Source organism: Felis catus, chromosome A3 (genome assembly GCF_018350175.1).
Source record: "Felis catus isolate Fca126 chromosome A3, F.catus_Fca126_mat1.0, whole genome shotgun sequence".
NCBI classification, from domain to species: Eukaryota; Metazoa; Chordata; class Mammalia; order Carnivora; family Felidae; genus Felis; species Felis catus.
Window position 1 is genome coordinate 21,649,209 of NC_058370.1, and position 19,910 is coordinate 21,669,118.

Below are 19,910 nucleotides of genomic sequence, written 5' to 3' on the forward strand. Positions count from 1 at the left end.
ATTCTGGATACGCAAAATTATGGCTCCCACAAAAACTGTAATTCTTCTCTCTTATACATATTAAATGTAGTATTTTCTATTACTCTATATGGTATCATATATTAAACCATAAAAACCTCATGCACTGTGTCTGAGTTACAGTTGCTTGGGGGAACATTACTGAATTTCCTGGCTTCTATGCACATAACTTCTCAACCGTAAAGTTACATCACTATCATTCTTGGTCCCAGTTTTCTTTTAAAGGAAATAAATAAGAACACAATCAGACAGTCCAAAACACTAAGTTTTCTCCAATGCTAAAATACCTGAAAAACTCAGACAAGCCTTATATAACCTTCACATACCTAAATAGCTGGTCCTTACTCTACTTGCTCTCAGAAACCACCTGTTTCTTTTGAAATGCACACGGCATGCATAAAATCTGACACAGCAGGCGTAAGATGTGACATTTTAAAATATAGCTACAGAAGAATAAACCGAGTTAAAAACAATCTTTAAAGTATGTATTCATAAAATTAAATATGGATATCCTGAGTTACATTAACCTTCTGGTACTAACCTAGTTTAACATGGCTAACTGATGATAAGATGTAAACCTGGAAGTATCTTTAACTATTCTAATTATTACTCAAAAGCAGATGGAAAAGTGTCAACAGTTACAACATTCTACTCTCGCTACAAAGGTATCGTTATGGCAAAGACTTTTCTTTTTTTTTTTTTTTTAAAAGCAAACCTTGTTCTGGGATGTTGCAACAAGTAAAACTACCAAGTCTAATGATGCCATGAGTTAACAGATTCAACTTCAACAAAGAAAATTTGACTGTGTGAAGCTTTACAAATGCCATGTATTTGATGTTTAAAAACTCAGCATCCATTGTATAAAATGTCAGTTTGGACAATTAAGACATGATACATTTTTCAGTACTACAAACATGATAGCCAAGAGGCCAGAGAGCCGAAGTTTTTCACTATTTACAATGCCAATGAATTTTCATCATCCTCAAACTTTGCAATGAGGATTTATTTAGCATGAAACTTTATCCCTCCACATCCAGCTTCCTGAAGCCAACAGAAGTATCACGTGTGTAAAGGTGCTATGACAAAGCCCAGAGCACCTGAACACACACACCCTCCACTCTAGTCCCAGGTGACAGACAACTCGTTCAGATGTCTTTCCAATATGACAAAATAGATCCTTTCACTGCCTAACTATGCCCATTCCAAATGAGCAGAACAGTTATTAAGCAAAATTTATATGGTTAACTGACGAAAAAAATGTCACGTTTAGCTGGTTTTGACATCCAAAACAGTTGGGGAAAAAAAGGCCTGTTTTTCTGCACTCAAGGAAACATACAAAAACATTACTAAAAAATATTCGTCCAAGAGCATTTCACATAGAATTTCTCCATAAAGGGAAGTTCTACCTAGAATGGAGCCCAAAGGGATAAATTAAGAATTATTTCTACTATTTTATCAAAATTCCTATTATTTTATCAAATTCTTATTATTTTATCAAGAATAAAAGTAGTATTTAAGCAAAACACAAAGTAATTTCTTTAAATCCTGTAATACTTTGAAGGTGACTCACAGATAGTCTGTGAATACCTTAGGGAAAATGACTTGACCATCGATTGAACTGTCCACTTCTAAAGACTCAGGGTGGGCCAGAATCTAAGAGGCTAGACATTTTCAACACAAGGGCACAAAATCTTTTTCCACTTCAGTGTGGGGGCATGCTCAATTCATGATCCTGATGCTTGGAGGAGCATCCTCTACCTTGGCACTATCCAATATGGTAGCCACTAGCCACAGATAGCTACTGAATACTTCCATTGTAACTAGCACAATTATTTAAAACTGTAGCTCCTGGGGCACCTGGGTGGCTCAGTCGGTTAAGCGTCTGACTTCAGCTGAGGTCATGATCTCATGGTTCACGGGTTCAAGCCCCCTGCTGGGCTCTGTGCGGACACCTCGGAGCCTGGAGCCTGCTTCAGATTCTGTGTCTCCCTCTCTCTCTGCCCCTCCTCCACTCACGCTCACTCGCTCTCTCTCCCAAAAAATGAATAAATGTTTAAAAAAATTTTTAATTAAAAAAAAACAAAAAAACTTCAGTTCCTTAGTCACACATTTCAAGTGTTCAACAGCTACATGTGGCAAGTGACCACCTTGTTGGACAGCATGGATATAAAACATCCCACAGAAAGTTGTATGAGGTACTGCTGTTTGGATCCTTTACTCAACCATGAAAATGATGTCAGAGACCACAACTGAACTCCTAACCTATTTTTAAACTGTAACAGGCACTATGGTAAATCCTACTAGCGTTGCAAAGAAACAAGAAGGCCTAGTTTCTCCCTCAAAACACAAATCTAGTGAAAAAGCCAGAACTAGTAAGAATGAAATAAATGCTAAATTAACGTGGCAGGGGGTGGGATACAGTGACTAATTCTAATAAACAAAAGTGCTATGGGTTTGGCTGGAGTCAGATGATCACCTTCACTTATTAATGGGCACCAAGGCAGCGGGTATTTGAAAGCACGAATTTTGGCATCAGAGGGCTCTAGGCTTATGCCCCAGCTATAATGCCCCTCTACAAAGCACTTAATCTCTCAGTATCTTTACCTTCTCATCGGTAAAATGGGAGATAATAATGCTAGCCTCCTTAAAACAGTCGGTTCCATGAGATTAGGATCATACAAAATTAGGGTGAAAGGAGCTTCATAAATGAATGCACTCGGTTACTTTCCATAAGTCAAACAGGATGAGGTGGGGAATCAAGAAGGCTTCACAAAAGTGACATCTGAGATGGACTTCGACCTCTCTGAGATCCCTGTAGAGGTGATTCACATCTCGGATGTTGGAAATAGTATCTGAATGGCACAGTGGGGTACAAGAAGGAGGATCTGGGGGGCTCCAGGTTCTAGCCCCCAAGTGCCCAGAGGGGACCCCCATCTCAGTACAGCACATGATATCTGGAGGGAGGGGAGTCTCTGCTAGAGGGCTAGAACTGGGTCTCCGGAAAGAATTCTGGAATTTGGTGCCTGACAGCCTGATGTAGTCTAAGCCTCCCCAGTTCTGAGGCCTTGAAAATACTCAACCACGTAGGTGGGATCTCCACCTCACAGACAGGAGGAGCACATGTGAAGCTACTTCCTATACTATGGAGGGCCTACTACACAGAGGCTGTCCACAATTGCTCTAAGGTTCACTGCCTCAGCTTTCTGCCATGGAATCGTCAGGGTAACAGCTGTAAAGGTGCCTATCCTTCCCCATCGAGCTGTGCGCACTTGAAGGCAAAGACCCTGCCTCACGCGGAGTAATTAGCAGTCCCATTTCACCATTGCTTATGAAATGCCTATACTGTGCCTGACACCAAGCCAGATGTTCATCCGCACTATCCTGTTTACTGTTTACTCCTTGCCACAGCCAGTTGTTTGAGCCTCAGTTTTTCCTCATCTGCAAAGTTCCCACTCCAGAGAACGCTGAGAATTTAAAAAATGGCAATGTATGTGAAGGTACCAGTACTGCACCTGGCACGTAATTAAAGGCACAGTAAATATCAGTCTTCATCATACCCACTTTATAGGTAAGGAAACTGAGGGTCAGAGAAGCTAAGCTACCGGGGTCAGTGAATGGCAAAATCGGGCTAAAATTCCAGGCAGTCGGCCTTTGGGGCCAACGTGTTATCCAGCACCCAGCTCAGTGCCTGGCACTTAACAGGCTGGGCTCAATGAATGAATGTCAGATCCTGAGCAGGGTCCAGAATCAATGAAAGATGCATGAGAAGAGAGGCCTGAGAGATAAGGTCTAGGCAGTGTGGTCTCTTAACCGCTCTATAATGGGGGTAACTGTACCCACTTCACAGAGCGGGTCTGAGTGCGAGGATATACGAAAGTTCTCAGCATAGTGACTGGCACAGAGTAAAGGCTCTCTAAGTGGCAGCTATCTTTGTCCTCGCTTTACAGATGAGACAACAGAAGCACAGGGAGATGAAGACACTAGCCCATTATCATTCAACCAATAAGGGGCTAAGCCAGGACTTGATCTAGGCAGTCTTACTCCAGAATCCTCTGGCTCCTACTCCAAATGCCCAGCAAAGCGCCTGGCACACAACAGCCTTGGGCCAGTACCTTCTACAAGGCTGTCGAGATAATAATAGTCACAAGTGGCAGGAGGAGCCGAAGGGGAAACGGGCCGGATGAACTGGGAGTCTGGGAACCTCAGACAAGTACCTTAAACCTTCCCGGGCCTCAGTTTCCTTCTCCGAGAAATGGGAGTAACACTGTCTCCAACCTCAGAAGTGCAATCAGAGGCCGGGGCTTGGAAAGCAAGCCTCCACTAAGAAGCTAGAGGGGCCTCGGCAGTGAGCCGAGGAGAGGACAATCCAGGGGAGTCCCAAGGGGCTACAGAGGGGGTGTTTACCTTTGCGGAGCTCGCGGTGCCACACAGAGACGATGGGTCCCGCATGCTTGCGGTGGTGTATGAGCCACAGGGACAGGGTTTGCACGCTCTGTTGAGAGTTGCTCAGCTCCGAGAGCTTCTTCTCCAACGCCGACTCGGAGAAGGAGGACATGGTGGCGGCAGTGAGGCCCTGCAGGGAGCGGCCTGGGCCGCCCAGTGCGGCGGGAAGAGCAAAGGCGCGAGGCCGGGGTCTCACCTGACGGCTTGCGGGGCTCTTTACTGACTGACAGACGGCCAGAGGGGTAAGGAGGGGGGAGGGGATGGGTCTCCGCAGTAACAGCCACCCGCGCCGCCGCCACAAGATGGCCACCGACCTCTCACCCCGCCGTGAGAGCAGGGTCAAAGGGCAAGGGCCGGAGTAGCTGCGCACCGAGAGGTGTCGGGGCTACAGAAAAAACGCCCTTTCAGTGGCGGCGGCCTCTCTGAAGTTCGCTTAGGGCACTTCGAAAGGAACAGACGAGGAGAGAGGCGCAGTTCTACGGCCTCCGGAAGGCGCTTTGACCGCTCGCAGCCGCACGCAGGCGCAGTGAGCCTCACCGGAACCCTTTCTCCCGCTCCCGCAGAACCTTTCTGGCGCTGTACGGCGCGCTAGTTAGAACGTCACTTCCGGCGGGGCCGAGGAGGCGGGAGAGTGAGGGAAAGGCTGGAAGACGAGGTAAGGGAAGAGTGGCGGGAGCTAGAGGGCACTCAGCAACCGAGAGCCCTCGGAGGGGGATCCCAAGGGAGCACTCCTGCTGAGTGAGCAGGACCGGGTACGGGAGCGGGGGGGGCGGGGGCGGCTTTCTCCCTAACCTGGCGGGCCCCAGGCCGCGCTCTTCTCCGTATACGTTCCGCTGTCTGGCTGTCCCCCCCCCCCCCCAAAATCTTCCTTTTGGTTCTGCCAAGCCACCCACGTGCACTTTTCACGGCTTGGCTCTTGCTGTTCTTTCTTCAAGGGTGACGCCCCTTTTCTCACCTGGGGTGCTCCCACTCAGCCTCCAGGACTACCCTTTAATGTCCAGTTCTGACGTTCAGTCTGTGACAGCACCACCATAAAACACCTTCGTGCCCTTAATTTGTTGGCTTCGTTCGGGAAATTACATGCTGCCCTGGCCCTGTGTGTGTGTGTGGGGGGGGGGGTCCTTTCGATTGTTTCTCAAATTTAAGTAATATGTTAACTTTTTTGAGGGTGGGGGCAGGGAAGTCAGTGGTTTCATTGACCTCCTTTAGAGCACTATTTGAGACTCTGACCCCTTTACCTGTTTTTTAAAAGTTTTAAAGTCCAGTTAGCAAATCCGTGAAGAAATTTGTCTTTCTCACTGCTATGGGGGTGGTGGTAGGGAGTCAGGTTATTGTAGACATAACCGAGTTTCACATTTTACTGACTAGTGTGGAATTAACCAGTAATGGGCAAACTCCAGTTAAGAAACATTCTTCTAGTTGGTGACTGTTTTTGCTGTCACTGCACCGTATTGTAGCTCTTTGTTCAGATGCTTTGACTCTCTTCTAGACTAGAATCATCATAATTGTAGCCAACGTAGTGAGCAGTTGCTAGGGGTTAGACACTTCATACGGTAACTCATTTAATCCTCGTGGCGAAGCTATAAAGTAGTTATTATGTTACTCTCATTTGGCAGATGAGGAAACAGACAGACGTTAGGTGGCCTACCCAAGATTACATAACTAAGATTGGAGGGAAAGGACTGCTTCTTAACCTATTTTCTCATCCCACCACTTTATTTAAAGCTAATTGAGGAAATTAATATAAAAAAGGTGAATCGCCTAAAATCATACAGTTAATATCTAGTCATAATTGTAACCAAGGGCCTTTGAGTCCAAATGTAGACCATGTTTCTATATTGAATAGCACTGTCATATACTGAAACCTTTTATACCAAGTCACTTTGTATTAAGCACATTACATACTTGGTTTTATTTAATTCTTTTTTTTTTTTTTAATTTTTTTTTTTCAACGTTTATTTATTTTTGGGACAGAGAGAGACAGAGCATGAACGGGGGAGGGGCAGAGAGAGAGGGAGACACAGAATCGGAAACAGGCTCCAGGCTCTGAGCCATCAGCCCAGAGCCCGACGCGGGGCTCGAACTCACGGACCGCAAGATCGTGACCTGGCTGAAGTCAGACACTTAACCGACTGCGCCACCCAGGCGCCCCAGTTTTATTTAATTCTTAACAACAGTTCTGTGGGATGAGGATTATTACCACTAATTTCAAAGATGAGAAAACATGAAACGGGTGAGTAATCTGTCCGATATCACTTGGACATGGAAAATGACAGAGCTAGGAGTCAAATCGAGGTTATCTGATGTCCAATCCCAAAGTCTTCACTCCCGAGCCAGTGATTCATTCTTCCAACAAATATCTTTCAACAAATAATTGTTGAGCACCTATGTCTGAAGCACTATTTTAAGCAAACAGGGTCTGTGTCCCAGGAAGCTTACCTTCTACAAGGGAAGATAGATTGAAAAAACATGCGAGTATAAAATAAGTCAGAAAGCGATACCTACCTTGAATGAAAATCAAGGAGGGTGAGGAATGGATTCGTGGGAGGATAGGAGTCTGTTTTATATGCGGGTCAGAGAAGTCCTCCCTGATAGGATGACATTTGATCAGAGCCCTGAAAGAAATGAGAGAACAAGCCATATACTGTATGTGGAATGTTGTTCCACGCAGAGGGAAAACCAAGTACAACTGTTAGACCGCTGTTGGCATTTTTGAGGAACAGCAAGGAGGATGGTGAGGCCGGAGTGATAATGAACCAGAAGGCTAGAAACGAGCTCAAAAAAGCAGCCATAGACCACATGACATGGACCACATCACGTGGGAACTTGTAAGCAATAGTAAGGAATTTGGATAATACTCTGAATTACATCAGAGCTCACTGAACACTTTTGAACAAAAGAAGAACGTTGTGGCTGTTGAGTGGAAAATAGCAAGGGTGCACGGGCCGAAGCGGGAAGAACAATTCAGCAGCTGTTGTGATAACCTGGGTGAAAGGTGAAGACCAGGTGGTGAGAGGGGGTCAGATTCTGGAGATAGGAATCTGGGGATTTTGTCTTTTAGAGGAAGACTGGGACTTGCTGACAAATTAGATAAGCGATCTAAAACAAAAATGAGTTTATGTGGTGCCAAAGGTTTTCTCCTAAGCAGCCGTAAAATTGGGAGATTGCGTTTACTGAATTGCGGAAAGAGATGGTTTGAGCAGTGAAAGCAGGAGTTTAGGTTTGTACGTGTCCAGGTGGAAATGCCTCCCCAAGTAGAGGTGTCTCCATAGGCAGCGGGGTTTATAGTCTGGAGTTTAAGGGAGAGATCTGATGGAGATGGAGATATAAATGTGGGAGTCATAAGGGGGAATAAGTGGAGAAAGAAATAGGCCCAGTGACTGAGTCCTAGAACACTTCAACACTTACAAGTGAATGACGAGGGGGATATAATCATGTGATTTTTTTTTTTCTTTAGCCCATTAATGCTAATTGCACTGATTGATTTTCAAATATTGAGTCAGCCTTCCATCTCTAGAATAAAACCTACTTTGTCATAGTATATAATTGTTTTTACATGCTGCTGAGTTGTATTTTCTAATACTTTGTTTAGGATTTTTGCATCTGTGTTCATGGAGGAAATTTGCAGGTTTTTTATTTATGGATTGTCTTTGTTGGGTTTTGGTATCAGGGTGATAGTGGCTTCATAAAATAGCTGAGAAGATATCCTCCTCTTCATTTTCTAGAAGATTGTGTACAATTGGTGTTAATTCCTTAAATGGTTGGTGGAAGCTTCCAATGAAACCGTCTGGGCCTGAGGATTTCTTTTCTTTTTCTTCGGTATCTCTCTGTCTGTCTTTCCCTCTCATCAGTCTTGCTAGAAGTTTCTTGATTTTATTGATCTTTTCAAAGAACCAGTTGTTTCATTGATTTTTCTCTATTTTCTGTTCTCAATTTCATTGATTTCTGCTCTGCTCTTTATTATTTTCTTCTGCTTTCTTTGGTTTTATTTTGCTCCTCTTTTTCAAGGTTCTTAAGGTGGAAGTTTAGATTATTGATTTGGGACCTTTTCCCTTTTCTAATATATGTATTTACTGCTTGTAAATTTCCCTCTCAGCATGGCTATAGCTGTGGCCTACAAATTTTGATACATTGTATTTTTACTTTCATTTCTTTCTTTCTTTTTTTTTTTTTTAAGTTTGCTTTGAGAAAGAGAGAGAACACGAGCAGGGAAGGGCAGAGAGAGCGGAAGAGGGAGAATCCCAAACAGACTCTGCACTGAGCCTGATGCCGAGCTGGATCTCACAGCCTCGAGATTGTGACCTGAGCTGAAATCAAGAGTTGGTTGTTTAACCAACTGAGCCACATAGGCGTCCCTTACTTTCATTCATTTTTATGTATCTTTTTAAAATTTCCCTTGAGATTTCCTCTTTGATCCATGGATTAATTAGAAATGTGTTGCTTAGTTTTTGGAGATTTTCCTGTTATCTCTGTTACTGAGATTTCTAGTTTAATTCCATCGTGGTTGGGGATCATACTGTATTCTCTGTTTCGTGGTGCAAGATACGATCCATCTTGGTATCTGTTCTATGGTCACTTGAAAGTGTATTCTCCTGTTGTGGGTTGTAGTGTTCTTTAAATGTTGCTTAGATCCTGTTGGTTGAGGTGTTCTTGAGTTCTGTTATCCTTGCTGATTTCCTACTTGTTTTATCAGTTTTTGAGAGAAGAACACTGACGTCACCACCTATACTTGTGGTGACCACCCATAGTTCTCCTTTCAGTTATATTCTATTTTTGCTTCACACATTTTGTGGTTGTTTTGTATTTAGCATTTATGTCTTGACAGAATCCGTTGAAGATTGCTGTCTTCTCTATTGGTTTCCCCTTTAATGGTTATAGAATGTCCCTCCCTATCTCTGGTAATTTTCATTTTCCTGATGTCTATCTGATGTTGAGATAACCACTCTTGCTTGCTTTTGATTAATGTTTGCATGATAATATCCCTTTTCGTCTGTTCTTTTACTTTCAACCTACCTATATTCTATTTGAAGAGAGTTTCTTGTAGACAGCATAGACATAGGTCATATTTTGTAATCTATTCTGACATTATTTATTTTTTCATTGGTATATTTAGACCTTTTATATTTAATATAATTATTATGATAGAACTTAATCTTCCATTTTATTTTTTGTTTTCTGTTCTGGTTTTTGTTTCTCTGTTTTCTTTTTCTAGCTTTCTTATAGGTTACTTGAACATTCTTTGGAATTCCATTTTATTATTACAGCATTTCTGAATGTATCTCTTTGGAACCATTTTAATGGTTCTTCTAGGTATCACATTGTACGTAATTTATCTTTACCAGCACTAGTAAAGGATAGCAGCCTTACTTCCCTTTATGTCTCCTTACCCTCCCCCATTTATAATATAATTGTTGTAAATATTTCCTCTACACGTACATTTAGATCCAAATCAGACAGGGTTACAATTTTTGCTTCAACTATCAAACACAATTTAGAAAACTCAAAAGAATAAGGAAAGCCTATTATATTTGTACATATCTTCACGTACCATGTTCTTTCTTCCTCCTTGACACAAGTATTCCTTTTTTTTTTTTAATTTAATGTTTGTTTATTTTTGAGAGAGAGAGAGGGAGACATAGAATCTGAAGCCGGCTCCAGGCTTTGAGCTGTCAGCAGAGTCCCATATGGGGCTCGATTTCATGAACTGTGAGATCATGACCTGAGCTGAAGTCAGATGCTTAACCAACTGAGCCACCCAGGCACCCCTAGTATTCCTTTTTTTAATGTGTCCTTTCTGTTGAAAGAATTTCCTTCAGCTGTGTTTTTTTTAGAGCAGGCCTGATGGGGATAAATTCTTTTAGTTTTCTTTCATCTGAGAATGTCTCGATTTACACTGCACTCCTGATGGGCATTTTGGGTCAGTATAGGATTCTGTCTCGATAGTTCTTTTTTTTCTCCCAGCACCTGAAAGTTATTGTGCCACTTCTTTCTGGCTTACAGGGTTTCTGATGAGAACTCCATTGTCATTCCAATTATTTTTTCTCTGTAGGCAAGGTATCATTTTTCTGACCGCTTTCGTTATTTCTTTTGTCATTCCTTTTCAGAATTAAATTATGATGTAATTATAATCAGTGTAAATTTCTTTGGATTTGTCCTATTTGGGGTTCACTAAGCTTCCTGAGTATATAGATGTATGTTTCTTGCCAAATTTGAGGGAGTTGTCAGCCATTATTTCTTTGAGTGGTTTCTCAGCTGTGCCCTTTTTCACCTCCTCTTCTGGAACTCTTAGATCTTTTGTTATGGTCCATGGGTCCCTGAGGCTCTTTTCAGTCTATTTTCTTTCAGTTGTTCAGATTAGGTAATTTCTGTTATTCATTTTTACAGCTCGTAGGTTCTTCCCTGTGCCCCCTCCATTCTGCTCTTGAACTTGTCTGCTGACCTTATTTTTCAGTTCTAAAATTGCTATTTGTTTTTTTCTTTATATCTTCTATTTCTTTGCTGAGGCTTTCTATTCTTTCGTTTGCTTCAAGCAAGTTCAGAATTGCTCATTGAAGCATTTTAATCATGGCTGCTGTAATAACTTTGTCAGATAATTCTCACATCTGTCATCTCAGTGTTGAATGTATTAATTGTCTTTATTCTTTCAGTTTGAGATCTTCCTGGTTCTTAGTATGATGAATGATTTTTGATTGGACATTTTTGCATTATGTTCTGAGTGACACTCTGGATCTTATTTAAGTCTTCTGTTTTAGCTGGCTTTTTGTGACACCACCCTGGCAGAAGAAAGGGGTACCCCTCCCCCCCTTACTGCCAAGTGCCAGTAGAAGTCCAGATTCCTCACTTGGCCTCCTTTGATACCCAAGGGGAAGAGCTCCTCACTACTGTCCAGTAGAAGTAAGAGTTCCACTCCCCACTTGGTAACCAGTGCACTGCACTAGGGGTGGCCTCATTCTCACAGGACTGTAGTGAAAATCATTAACTATCCACTAGGCCTCCTCTGACACTACCCCAATGATGAAAGAAAAGAGCATATATTCTTGATGTACACCCTTTTCTAAGCTAAGAGCCACTTTTCTAGAATATACTGCCTACCAAAGAACTTCTTGTCTAGTAGAAGGTATAGGCACATAGTGTTAGTGTAATACAAGGCACTGTTTCACAAGTATTCTGTAGAGGACAGCGGTAAACAAAATGAGCCTAAAGTAATTTCTAGAAGGATTTATGGGAGGTCTCCTTGATTCCCCTCCTCCACCTTCTATTTTGTATATGCCTTAGGGTTCTATTGTATACTCCTCCCTTGCAGGGCTAGACCCTCCAGTTAACTTTGTATCTCCCTTTCCTTGTCAAGAACTTAGCACAGTGAGTGCCACATAGTATATGCTAAGGAAACATTTCTGGGTAGGAAGAAGTAGGAAGCTACAAAATATCACGGTATGCTGGAGGTTTCGTGTTTATCCAGCTTCTTTTACTCATTTTAAAAAAATGTTTATTTATTTTTAGAGAGAGAGAGAGTGCACATGAGCCGGGGAGGGGCAGAGAGAGGGGAGACAGAGAATCCCAAGCAGGCTCCATGCTGTAAGCACAGACCCTGACGCAGGGCCTGACCCCATGAACTGGGAGATCATGACCTGAGCCAATCAAGATTTGGATGCTTAACCGACTGAGCCACCAGGCACCCCTCTTTTACTCATTTATTAAACAAACAGTGAGTGGGACCTGCTTGGCAGACACTGTATCAGATGCTAGGAAAATTACAAGTAACTAAAAAAGTGTACTATTCAGTTGGAGAGACGCACGAATAAACCAGTCATTTTAACCCATAGCAGTGGTCCCCCAGTGTACTTTGTACACTACTGCCAGGTGGATACTGAGCACGTACCCCTTCATCACCTGGTTCTTATTCTTCAGAAGATAGAGTTTGTGTAGAATGTATACAATGCGGGATTCCCATGCCTGGCTGGTCATCAGACTGACCTTGAAAAGTTTTAAAATAGTTTCATGGGGCGCCTGGGTGGCTCAGTCGGTTGAGCGTCCGACTTCAGCTCAGGTCACGATCTCACGGTCTGTGAGTTCGAGCCCCACATCGGGCTCTGAGCTGATGGCTCAGAGCCTGGAGCCTGCTTCCAATTCTGTGTCTCCTTCTCTCTCTGCCCCTCCCCCATTCATGCTCTGTCTCTCTCTGTCTCAAAAATAAATAAAAATGTTAAAAAAAATTAAAAAAAAATAGTTTCAGAAGCATACCTGCTATCTCCTCCACCCCAATATAGATTCTGATTCAGTAGCTCTGGTGTGGGGCCCGGGAATCTGTACTTACATCGCTCCCCCTTGATTCTGATAAGCAGACTGGGGGAACCTCTGGTATAGTAGAAAGTGTGCGTGCAGCCTTTGGAGTCACACAGGCTTGAGGTGAATTCCATGTCTGACATTGCTTGCTGTGTGCCCATGGCATCACTTAACCTCTCTGAGCCTTGTGTTATAGTCAGCTTGTGGATGAGGAACTTTTATGCACATAAAATACCTAGAACATGCCGGGCATTTGGTGAGTTTTGTTCAACAAATATTAATTCTCTTCTTTCTGTCCAAGAACTCGTATTGGCAATTCTCAGGTCTGAACTCCTGTCTCTGGAATCTAAACCCAGTCTTTCTATCCATATGCTTGTTACTCAAAGTTAGAACTTTTGGAGATCATCTTATCTACCAAGTGTATGTTAGGTTGAAAAAACTGAAATTCATGGAAGTCACACAGCCAAGAGTAGAGCCAGGACTAGAATCCAGATAGTCAGATTTGTGTTCTTATTGTGGCCCTGTCCTAGAAACAGCCTATAAGTGGCCTAGCCAAAATCTAGAGCTATGATTGCCTCTTAAGAATGAACCTAGCAAGATCCTCCCATAAAGGATGATGTCATCTACCTGTAGGAATTACCCCAAGAGAAGAAGAATATGGCAGTTTTAACCCAGGATCCAGTTGAGGCATAGCTGATATTAAAGCTCTACCAATGAGAGAACCAGACCTTAGAACATGGCTGTTGACTCAGCAGGCATTTATCGAATACCTGCTCTGTGCCGGAAGCAGTAAGCAAACCTGTCAAGTTATCACTCTTCTAGAGCCTATATTCTAGTGAGAGGAGAGAAACAGTAAACAATAAATAGTAGATAATTTTGTTTGACGGATGGTGCTAAGTGTTATTGAAGAAAACTACAGTCAGGGAAAGAAGATAGGGAGTGCCAGGGTGGGGAGGAGTGAGGATGGGTTGCAGTTTCCAATAGGAGTGATCAGAGAAGGCGTCACTCAGGATTCACGTTTGAGCAAAGCCCTAAAAGAGATGAGAGAGCAAATCGGGAGGATATACGGCAGACAGCAAGTGCAAAGGCCCGGGTGATCAGAATGTCAGTCCTGAATGGTGTGTGGCTCACCTGCTCTGATGGCATCTCTATCTTGTCTTTGCATTTACTAGATGCTTTCACTCTTCTTCCTCCTGGCCTTTGCTTGTAACAGGCATTTTACCTCCAGCAGCCTTCATGCATAGCCCCAAACGTGTAGTCCCCGAATTCCAACACAAATCCTCCTCCCTCCGTGAACACTTCACTGTTGGTGTTCATTTTTTCCCCCCAAATTTCTTTTGTACTTCCTTCTTTCTCCCTTTTTCACTTCTTGATTGTATGACACAGTAAGTACTCTGTGATCTCCCATCTTATCCTTGAAGTGTCTGTAAGGCATAGCACTTTGTCCTGTACAGATCGCTCCCATTTGTCTTCACTTGTATGCCATGGCCCAGGGATGGTCCCTGACCCATCCCCATGACAAGGCGGAGAGAGAGGAGAGAACCAGGAGAGGCCGTGGTGGGGAACAGGTTCGCCCATGCACTACAATTGCAGATCTCTTCCCTTGCCTCTTTAGTGACTGCTTTCCACAACCACAGTCTGGGCACACTGAGCTAGGAAGGTAGAGTTGGCCATCAGCAATCGAGAATTGGTTATTCAGGCTTAGGTTTTTTCAGTCCCAGTCTGCCACAGTTGAACTCTGGGTGGTATTCTCTACTCAGCCAGAGAATCCAAAGGCCTCATCCCAGTATCACTTTGGGCCAGAATGCCCCTGGTGCCATCAGTTACAGCAACAACAAACCTCGCAGTGCCACTTTAAATAATCAGGGTTGCATTTTATAGGAAAAGAATCTGGAACTCCTGAGTCGCTAAGTCTCTAAACAATTCTTTCTGTAATTGACATATTGTCACACAAGTGTGATTTCACGGCCCTCCCATAAAGGTATATGATTGCCTTTTATAGTCGTGTCAAAGTAGCAATTTGGTATACTCTCTTCCTTACAGAAAGCTGGTTTATCTGAGTCTATAACCCATTCTTTTCAAGATCTCCAATTGTGATAAATCTTTATCTGTAGAGTACTCCATTAACAGAATATACCGAAATCTACCCATTCTACTAGAGAAGGGCATTTGAGCGCTTTCTGTTCAGGGGCAATTGTGGATAGTATAATCCAGAATGCATCTTTTGGTATGTTTGTGTACGCATTTCTGTTGGGTGTTTAGCAAAGAGTGGAATTATTAGATCATAGAGCATACGCATGTTCACCTATGGAATGATGCTGCCAAAGAGTTTTGCAAAGTAGTTTTGCTCCTACCAGTACCGAATGAGAGTTCTAGTTGCTTCATTTCCTCGCCAACACCTAGTGTTTTCTTTTTCTTTTCCTTTTCCTTTCTCTCTTTCTTTTCTTTTTTTTTTTTTTTTCACCTTAGCCCTTCTGGTAGGTATGTCATATTTCAGTGACGTTTTAAATTGTATTTTCCTGACTAATGATGTTGAGTGTCTTTTCATATGTTGATTAGCCATTTGGACATCCTCTTTTTTGATACGTCTATTCAAGTCCTTTTCCATGTTTCTTCTGGGTTGTCTTTTTCTTAATGACTTATGAAAAATCTTATATTATCAACATGAGTGTTTTGTCAGATATATAGCAAATATCTCCTCACTCTATGGGTTGTCTTTTCACTTTCTCTCTCTCTCTTTTTTTTTTTTTAATGTTTAATTATTCTTGACACACACACACACACACACACACACACACACACACACAGTGTGAGCAGAGGAGGGGCAGAGAGAGAGAGACAGAATCTGAAGCAGGCTCCAGGCTCCAAGCTGTCAGCCCAGACCCTGACGCAGGGCTCAAAACCACAAACCGTGAGAACATGACCTGACCCAAAGTCTGACGCTCAACCAACTGAGCCACCCAGGCGCCTGGTCTTTTCATTCTCTTAATGATGTCTTTTGATGAACAGAAGTTGTTTAATGTAATCCAGTCTATCAATTTTTTTTTTATGGTTAGCCCTTTTCTGTATCCTGTTTAAGAAATCTTTGCCTACCCCAAGATCACAAAGATGCTCTTCTCTGTTTTCTTACAGTTTCTTTACATTTCACATTTGAATCCAGTGTCTGATGGAATCAAGACATATATATTTTTTCATATGGATAGGCAAATGACACAGCACCTTCCATTAAAAAGACTGTTCTTTCCACCGGGTCATTTCAGCATTGCCCTTGTCCAGTATGCAGATCTGTTGTACACGAGGGGGCTATCCTGTTCTGTTAGTTTGTTTGTCATTCTTTATGCTAATAACACACTGACTTTAATTATTATAGCTTTACAGTGAACGTTAAAATCAAATAGCGTAAGAAACCACAACTTGCCAGTGTAACTTCTCCTCTTCAAGATTGTCTGTGCCATCAATTTTAGAGCATTATTGTTGCTTTCTACAAAAGTCCTTTTGGCATTTTGATTGGGATTATGATGACTCTAAACTGGTGGTTCTCATCCAAGGGCCATTTTTACCCTCCATGGGACATTTGGCAGTTTCTGAGGACATTTTTTGCTGTCACACCTGGAGTGATGCTACTGACATCTGGGGGACAGAGGCCAAAGATACTAGTAAATATCTTACAACGCATAGGACAGCTTTCGACTCACAAATAATTATCAAACCCAAAATGTCAATGGTGCTACTGTTGAGAAAGTCGGATTTAATATAATCATTGTTTCAGTTAGGCTTCTGTCTACCCTCTTATTGTTTTGTGTTTGACCCACTGATTTTGCTTCTCTTTTTTCATTTTTTACCTTTGGGGGGGGGGTGTAAATCAAAAGTATTTATTCCACTTTTACCACTGTCTGAACATATGAAGTATGTGTTCTTTTACAGTTCTTTTGGCGCTTTACCCTACAGATTTCAACACGCATTCTTGATATGTTACAGTCTGATATAAACTGTTTTATCACCTCCTGATACTCTAGACTCTTAATGCACATAACTCTTTTTACATCCCCTCCTTTGTAGCTTTTGTGCATTATTGTCGTGCATTTTGGTTTTATATATATATGTATATATATACTTAAACTGCAAAAAACATAAATATTGTTTTGTACAGTTAGTATTATTTTATATTGGTGTGTCCCATTGTTCTTAATTGCCTCCTACATACCCATGCTTCTCTCTAGATTCATTTTCTCCCTTCATTTTTTCCGTTAGTGCAGACCTGATAGCCATGTTTTTACTTGGTTTTTATCTAAACACAGCTTTATTTTACCTTCAGTTTTGAAAGATGGTTTCATAGGGTATAAAATGCAAGATTGGTAGTTATTTTCTCTCGGCACTTTAAAGATGTCATTCTACTGTCTTCTGGATTTCATCATTTCTGTTAAGAAGGATCTATCAGGGCGTTGGGTGGTTCAGTCGGTTAAGCGTCCTACTTCAGCTCAGGTCATGTTCTCGCAGTTTGTGAGTCTGAGCCCCATGTCCGGCTCTGTGCTAACAGCTCAGAGCCTGGAGCCTGCTTCTGATTCTGTGTCTCCCTCTCTCTCTGCCCCTCCCTCGCTCACACTCTGTCTCTCTCTCTCTCTCTCTCTCTCTCTCTCAAAACTAAATAAAACATTTTAAAAAATTAAAAAAGAAAAAAGAAGTGTGTGTCTGTCTTACTGCTCCATTAGTTTTAAGATTTTCCTCTTTATTTTTGGTTTACAGCAGTTTGACTATGATGTGTCTGTCTGTGTTTTTCTTTGTACTGCCAACCTGGATTTATTGAGCTTCTTGAACCTGTGGGTTGATCTCTTCCACGTGTTTGGACATTTCTCAGCCAGTTGTCCCCCAGCAGCAGCCTTCTCTCAGAAGCCATGTATTTTGAGATCTCTGAAAACTGCAGTTTTGCCCCCTCAACCCCACACAAACCACATTAAATGCATTGTGGTTTCTCTTTCCTCAGTGACAGCCCTCGGCCTGGGCCACACTGTAATCCTGAGCTCATGTTCAGGGTCAACAAATGCAGCAAGGGTAAAAAATAAAAAACAAAAGAAACAGCTATTGACTATTGGCTCACTGAACATTCATCCTTCGCTAGAGTATTCATCCATCTAGTCCTTGTTGTATCCATGACTAGTTATGCTTTGAAAAGTATTTTTGTAGTTTATCTGGTTTTTTCTAGTTGTCAGCAGAAGTTTGGCCTGCCATACCCTACCACATCCAACTTCAAAGCAGAACGGGCACAATGTTTTTGGGTGCTTGTCATGTGCCAGATGCCCTTCTAGGTTTGAGATATATGATTGCCCAGTGTAAAGTTGCAATGACAGGGCCACCTGGGTGGCTCAGTTGGTTAAGCATCTGACTTCGGCTTAGGTCATGATCTCGTGGTCTGTGGGTTCAAGCCCCACATCAGGCTCTGTGCTGACAGCTCCAAGCCTGGAGCCTGCCTCAGCCCCTCCCCTGCTTCTGCTCTGTCTGTCTCTCAAAAATAAATATTTTTAAAAAATAAATAAAGTTGTGAAGACAGACGTATGCGTACAAGATAATACAGCGTACTAAACACCATAGTGGCGGTATGCACAGCAGTGACTGTGAAGGAGGAACGAGGAGGAGAATGTGAAATAGCGCCACCTGTTGGGGAATAGCAAGTTTTGTCATTTTACATGGCTGCAGTTTCACGTGGAAGGGGTGAAGCCCCGAGAGATGAGGTTGCTAAGATAGGTGGGAGCCTGATGGCGAAGGGCCACGTGTGCCATGGTGATTAGGCAGGCTAGGGAGAGCAGCTGAAGAATTTTAAGCAGAGAAGAGTGATCGGATTTTTGTTGTGGAAAGATTACTTACATGTCAGGGTGAAATGTGGATCCAGGAAGGGCAAGCACATGAGGCCAGGGGCCAGCGAGGAAACAGTCAGTCCAGCATTAAATAGATGGTTATCGTCACCAACAGATTGGAAAGATATTGAAGGGGTAGAATAGATGAAATTGAAGAGAATGGTGGAATTAAGAGGGAGGTGGGAGAAAGACTAAGGTTTCTAGCTCAAGGTGAGGGCTATAAATCACAAAGGAAGCACAGAAGAGTGGGCAGAGAAGTTTAGTTTGGGATATATTGCGCGTTCCCACTTCGTTAGCTCTATTGCAGTTTGTGTCACATAATCTGAGAACATAATTCTGCGGGCCCCCCCGGGTTATTTTCTTGAAACTCCTGAGACCAATAAGAGAGATGCAGAGCCCCAGCCCATCACCTTTACTCCAGCTTCAGCCAGACCCTCTGATTTTATCTACCTTGTATGCTGGGCTTCCACTTAAACATTGTATTTGAAGAAAGCTTTCCAGGGGCGCCTGGGTGGCGCAGTCGGTTAAGTGTCCGACTTCAGCCAGGTCACGATCTCGCGGTCCGTGAGTTCGAGCCCCACGTCGGGCTCTGGGCAGATGGCTCAGAGCCTGAAGCCTGTTTCCGAATCTGTGTCTCCCTCTCTCTCTGCCCCTCGCCCGTTCATGCTCTGTCTCTCTCTGTCCCAGAAATAAATAAACGTTGAAAAAAAAAAGTTTAAAAAAAAAAGAAAGCTTTCCACACTAAAAAAAAAAGTTACCAACAAACAGTGTTTCCTTTTTCATTCATCTTCCCATTTTAGGTCTCTGTTTCCTGTTGTTTGGTGGAGCCCTTTCTCAAGTACTGGATCTTCCTTGGGAGGGTATATGGGTAATGCCCCCTCTGAATCCTTGCTTTTGTTCTTGCAGTCTGACAGGTGACTATCTTGGCGGTATATAGGGTTTGGGGGCCACAGTCCTTAATTTGCAGTCAGCAGATACTATTCCATTGTCTTCTAGTGTCCCTTGTTGCAGATGAGAAAGCCAAAGCAAGTCTTCTGAGTTGTTTGTTGTCTCTTCCTGAAAGCATACATGGTTTTTCTGTCTTTTAGCGTACAGGAATTTTACCAGAGTGTTACTAGGTGTGTATCCTTCTGTCTTTTCACTCTCCAGATAAATCTTTCTGCAACTCAGGAAAATGCTTCCGTTATTTATTTGTTTCAGCTCCTCCATCTGGTCCTTTGTCTCCTTCCAGAATTCCCAGCCATTTACACGCTGGTTCTCCCAGGTCCGTTCTCCCAGTCTCACGAGTTCCATCTCTTTGTCCTTCTGCTCTGAGTT

The 19,910-nt window shown here is 42.7% G+C and overlaps 2 protein-coding genes across 9 annotated transcripts in view; one reads left to right on the top strand and one right to left on the bottom strand.

Moving 5' to 3' along the window:
- Positions 1-4,962, bottom strand: part of RPRD1B (regulation of nuclear pre-mRNA domain containing 1B) — a 78,700-nt gene extending 73,738 nt beyond the window's left edge. For 5 of the 8 annotated variants that reach the window (XM_045053643.1, XR_006595197.1, XR_006595198.1 and 2 more), the window contains exon 1: positions 4,423-4,961. In XM_045053643.1, the coding sequence (XP_044909578.1) occupies positions 4,423-4,573 (151 nt within the window). In that variant the 5' untranslated portion in view covers positions 4,574-4,961. Of the gene's footprint in view, positions 1-4,422 lie in introns of all 8 variants that reach the window. The other 3 variants (XM_006929760.4, XM_003983478.5, XR_006595194.1) reach the window with 3 other exon arrangements.
- Positions 4,963-4,978: 16 nt separating this feature from the next.
- TTI1 (TELO2 interacting protein 1) overlaps positions 4,979-19,910 on the top strand; it is a 45,226-nt gene continuing 30,294 nt past the window's right edge. The window contains exon 1 of the mRNA XM_003983479.5: positions 4,979-5,116. The gene's annotated coding sequence lies outside the window, so the exon portion shown is untranslated. The remainder of the gene's footprint in view (positions 5,117-19,910) is intronic.